Source organism: Equus quagga, chromosome 1 (genome assembly GCF_021613505.1).
Source record: "Equus quagga isolate Etosha38 chromosome 1, UCLA_HA_Equagga_1.0, whole genome shotgun sequence".
Classification (NCBI taxonomy): domain Eukaryota; kingdom Metazoa; phylum Chordata; class Mammalia; order Perissodactyla; family Equidae; genus Equus; species Equus quagga.
The window spans coordinates 68,453,393-68,458,837 of NC_060267.1; the positions used below are offsets into that span (position 1 = coordinate 68,453,393).

A 5,445-nucleotide genomic window follows, 5' to 3' on the forward strand; every position below is an offset into this window, starting at 1 on the left:
CAAAGGAAAAAATATTCTCATTTATATAATAAATCAAATAACACTGTGCTAGACCTTAATTCCCCACACTACACCCAAAAGGAATTTGGGGCATATTTTCCATTTGAATTCATTATTATGGATAATGTCTTCATAAGTGTAAGGCAATATCTTACATTTCTTCAAAAGAGGTAAATATATTTTTATGTGTATATTTATCATATGGATCCTTGATGAAGCTTAAGTGCATGTTATTAAATTGTGGCATTATAAAAAATTTTATAAATAAAGAAAAATTGTAGTATAGTGGTAAAAATGGGGGCTTAGGGATCATAAAAATAAGGTTTTAAATAGTTGGGGCATGTACAAACTATAAGATATTGAACATTGTGCTTAACCTTTGAAACCTCAAATTAATTTACATCTAAGTAAAAGTTTCATAATAATATTTGTGTTATTTTGAAGATTAAATGATAAAAATAATATGAAGTGCCTAATACATACTAGGACACTAGGATGATACACGTTGTGGGTTACTCTTCTCACGGCTAAAATAATGCATCTTTCCTTGTCGTATATTGACTGAAGATTAGAGTTCATAAAAATCTATCAGTTGAGAGTCAGCAAGTTCATTAATCTTTGCATAATATCAGTTCTCTTAATTGATCTTTAGAATAGCTGGAGAGGATAACAGGATTATTTTCTCTAGTGAGAGTTTAGAGTATGATTCATTTTCATTGAAAAATCTTAGTAGTTTAAATATTAGATCTTCAAGTAGCTAAGTTAATAAAACAAAACAAAACTAAAACTTATCAGAAGTTAAACTTCCTATAAATTCACTTCTGGCTGGGATAAGAAAGTCACAAACTTTCCTTAGGTCTCTTACAGCATGACAACAGTGCCCAGTTGGAGTCCCAGAGCATTGAACCACAGAGTGGTTATTTCTTACAAAAGATCAGGGCTTTGAAGACATGAGTAAGAGAAGAGCCAGGATCCAGGCCAGTCAAGAGCCTTTACAAATTGGAATTTTGTCTTCTAGTGACAATTGCGTTCTAGGCATCAATGGTCTGCAATCTCTTTTGGGATCATTTGATGAAGTCAAGAACTCAAGTTCTTTACCTTGGTATACCTTCTAAAAACAACAAACGTTATGACCTGGAAGATTTTGAGAAGAGGGATTATGAGTGTTCTAGTTCCACCAGAAATAGTGGGTTCTTATGGATAACTGGACAGGCACACCAGTACAACTCAGCCTCAATGTGTAGTCTAGACACCTAAGACAATCACGCTACTATTTAAATTGCTTTAACATTTTTTACTCTGAGCTCATCTTCCTAACATAATTGGACACATGCTTCAGGGGTTTTCTCTTTTTTTATTATATTTTTTCCTTTATGCATATTTATTTTAGAATTTGGGTAATTCAGAAAGTAGAATAAAGGTCTCTAAGACAATCATTAATGTTCTAGATATTTCTTTCCATTCTTTTTATTCTGTCTAGGTTTTCCAGTTTTGGTTTTTGTCTTCCAAAAACTGCTGTGACTGTTGTTTTGTTTCTGTTTTGCTTAAACATTTTCACATAATTCACACATCATCTTTTGTATTAATACAAATTTCTTATTAATGCCATATTAACAGGTGCATAAGGGCCTATCAAATGAGTATACTGAGATTATTTAACAATTTCCCTAGCATTAACCAGGAATGAAAAGCTGTTTTAAAAAATAGTATCTAATAATGCCAAGATGTAGTAAAAATGGAATTATCTAATATCCAAATCCCATGGATGATGATTTATTATAAACTATCAAGAATTATAAAAATCTTCATCCCTTTTCCCAAGTTCTTGGAATCCAATTTAGGGAAGTAGACTTAAATGGAGAAAAAATTCCAGGCACAATACTATTTAACTGTGCTTGTTGACTGCATCTTAAAAGTTAAAGCGGTGCAAGAGTAATGAAAATAATTTCCTCTATACTGTACATTTTCCTGTGTTTTCCCCACCTTGAAGGCATTAGAGTGGAATGATGGATTCTCTTACAAATGTTTACAAGTGAAATTTTCTTTGTGGCAACTGTCTTGGGGCTGTTAGGGTACCAAATGCACAGCATAATTATTTTCTGCAAATAATTTCCAAATAGAAATCAACTTTTAGATTATTCCTTGAAAAGAAAAGAGAGAGAATTTGACCTGATTCACATCATCCTTGGAAAAACTTCAGTACACACCCAAGACAACTGATGCTCCTCCAAAGTCTCTATCAGAATTTTACTTGATTATTGAATAGGGTGATATGTGGCCCTGCAGTCATTCAAATTCAAATCTTAATATCAAATAGAAGCATATCCTGGCCTACCCAACCCTTCCTACCCTCTTTGGAATGTATGCCTACAAAGTAGGGTGAAGTTTAAATGGATAAGAATCTTCATTTCCATAACCAATAGATCTATAAACACTGTATTATACTGGTTAATTGTCTCACCGTTGTAAAGTGGAGTTTTCATAAAAAGCAGCAGAAGCTGTTGGCAATTGACTATCACAGAGAGAAACTGTAAATCTTGCACCAGAAGCACAGCCATTGTTTGAAAACACTAAGTAGAAACCCCTCCATTGGATCAATTCGTTTTTCCTCTAGGAATATTCCTAAAGCTAGGTAGAATATCTTCAGGATGAGGAGGTGTTTTCAAAATTACATTCTTTGATTTATTTACTAGAAAGAAGAAGATCATCTACTAACATTTACTTTTTAAGATTTTTCAAAATAAAGTCATTTCCTCCATGCTGTTTGGTATACAACTCAACTGACTTGAACTCAAATTTCCTTTTTGGAAAATATTGACCCTAATTGAAAATTCAACATTACAAGAGGAATGACTTTCATATGGACAGAAATAAAAGACAAACTCCTCTGTAGGCAGTTTGGTTGCTTGTATATCTAAAAATCTAAAGAACACAAAACTAATTGCAATACATTTAGACAGAAGTCTCTCCTCCAAGTCTCACTGGATAGTTCAGTTTTGCATTGTCTACTGTTCAGTCACAAACCTACACACAACTGAAGCACAATGTGCTCTCTGATGGATTGGAGAGAGAGAATGGAAAAGGCCTTACTACTCAGGTGTGTTCTGTAGACAAACTACATCTGGGAACATGGTAATAAATGCAGGTATTTTAACCTACTTCAGACACACTGATTCATAATTCCCATGTGATTCATCTGTATACTAAAATTTGGAAGCACTCCACGAGACAAATGGTTCTCTTCCTTAGTTGCATGTTAGAATCACCTGGAGTACATTATTAAAAAAATATGCCTGAATCCCATTCCTTAGTCAAAATGCCTAATTTTGGATGAGTAATAAGAGTGTAGTTTAGGGCCTGGCCTGGTGGAGCAGCGATTAAGTTCACATGTTCCACTTTGGCTGCGGACATTGCACCACTTTGCAAGCCATGCTGTGGCAGGCGTCCCACATATAAAGCAGAAGAAAATGGGCACGGATGTTAGCTCAGGGCCAGTCTTCAGCAAAAGAGGAGGATTGGCAGCAGATGTTAGCTCAGGGCTAATCTTCCTCAAAAAAAAAAAAAAAAAGAGTGTAGTCTAAAAAGGGGAGGGAGGATTTAAAGTCTGAAAAAACACATTTAAATACTAGTTCACTCATCTACTGTGTTTTTACATATATTTTACCTCCATGAAATTCACTTTCCTAGGAGAATAATAGAGATTATGAAATGAGTAATAAGTGCAAACATATTTGTAAATCATAAAACCCTAAACCAATGATATTGTTAAGGATTGGCATGGTATGAAATCAAACAAATAGGTTTTCTAAAATAGATTAAACATTCTTTCTCCAAAATAGTGAGATTCAAAGTGGGCTCTGTGGGTCAGCTGAATTGGAAATAACAGATGCTTGTTAAAAATGCGAATAGTTCTTCCCTGTCTCAGAACTTGTGAATCACAATCTCAGGAAATGGAATACAGAAGCTGTATTTCAATAAGCTACCGATGTAATTATTACTTGTCTTCAATCCCTTGCCTTATGAGCTAGAAGAGGAATTAGAAAAGCTAAACTCGCAGCTGGGACCAACACTCCAGCTAACGCTGACATACTTGTTTCCCCTCCTACTCCAGAGATCTATTTCTTCATGTGATAATATTGTACAGATTCCTTCAACTCACCTGAATTTCTCTTTTGAATTACTCCAGGTATAAAAAAGTAAATGGAAAGGACCAACTGGACAGAGATTGAGTTCATTCTGCAGGGACTTTCTGAGTACCCAAGAGCTGAAAAATTCCTTTTTGTGATGTGTTTGGTGATATACCTGGTCATCCTCCTGGGCAACAGCACCTTGATCATCCTAATTCTCCTGTATTCCCGCCTCCACACACTCATGTACTTCTTCCTTGGTAATCTTTCCTTCCTAGACATTTGTTACACTTCTGCCTCTCTCCCTGCAATGCTGATACACTTCCTATCCAAGAAAAAAACCATCTCCTTCACTAGATGTGTTGTTCAGATGTCTGTCACCTACACAATGGGATCCACAGAGTGTGTGCTCCTAGCAGTGATGGCATATGACCGTTATGTGGCCATCTGCAACCCTCTGAGATACCCCATCATCATGAGCAAGGTCCCTTGCATTCGTATGGTGGTTCTTTCCTGGGGATTGGGCTTTCTCATCTCATTGGCACAAACTCTTCTTGCAATACGGTTGCCCTTTTGTGGAAAAAATGTCTTTAATCATTTTGTTTGTGAAATATTGGCCTTCGTCAAGCTGGCCTGTGCAGATATTTCCTTGAATGAGATTACTATAATGTTGGACAATGTAATATTTTTGTTTTCTCCATTACTATTGATTTGTATCTCCTACATTTTCATCCTTTCTACTGTGCTAAGAATCAATTCAGTGGAAGGAAGAAAAAAGGCCTTTTCCACCTGCTCAGCCCATGTGACAGTGGTTATTATGTTTTATGGGACAATCCTCTTCATGTACATGAAGCCAAAGTCCAAAGCCTCTGCTGTTGACAAACTGATTGCCCTGTTCTATGGAGCAGTCATACCCATGCTCAATCCTATCATCTATAGCCTGAGGAATACGGAGGTGCATGGAGCTATGAGAAAATTGATAACTAGACACTGGTTCTGGAAGAAAAGATGAGAAACTTCACTTGACAGTTCATGCACTAAAAAAGGTCATTTAGTGGAGGCAAAGGCCTTTAATATAAAGAGAACAAGAGAAATAAAAGCTATATGTACAAGCGGAGAATTTAAGAGTTGGAAAGAAATTTCAAGATGACAATCCAACTTTATCTTTTTATGAAAACGACTGTTATAAAAATGTAGGGACAGCTGGTCTAAGAAGTGAGAGTAAACTTTTTGAAGCAAGAAAATGCTGTGTATTTGTCTACTTCAGTAAAAAAGATATTTTTCAGTCCCTGCCTCCCTGCTTTTTTTTTTTTTTTTT

General features: G+C 35.6%; 1 protein-coding gene across 1 annotated transcript; it reads left to right on the top strand.

Annotated features, from left to right (window-relative positions):
- Positions 1 to 4,200: 4,200 nt before the first annotated feature.
- On the top strand, positions 4,201 to 5,139 carry LOC124250823 (olfactory receptor 13D1-like). Its single transcript, XM_046683066.1, has one exon. It carries the CDS (start codon positions 4,201 to 4,203, stop codon positions 5,137 to 5,139), a length of 939 nt encoding a protein of 312 aa, XP_046539022.1.
- Positions 5,140 to 5,445: the final 306 nt, after the last annotated feature.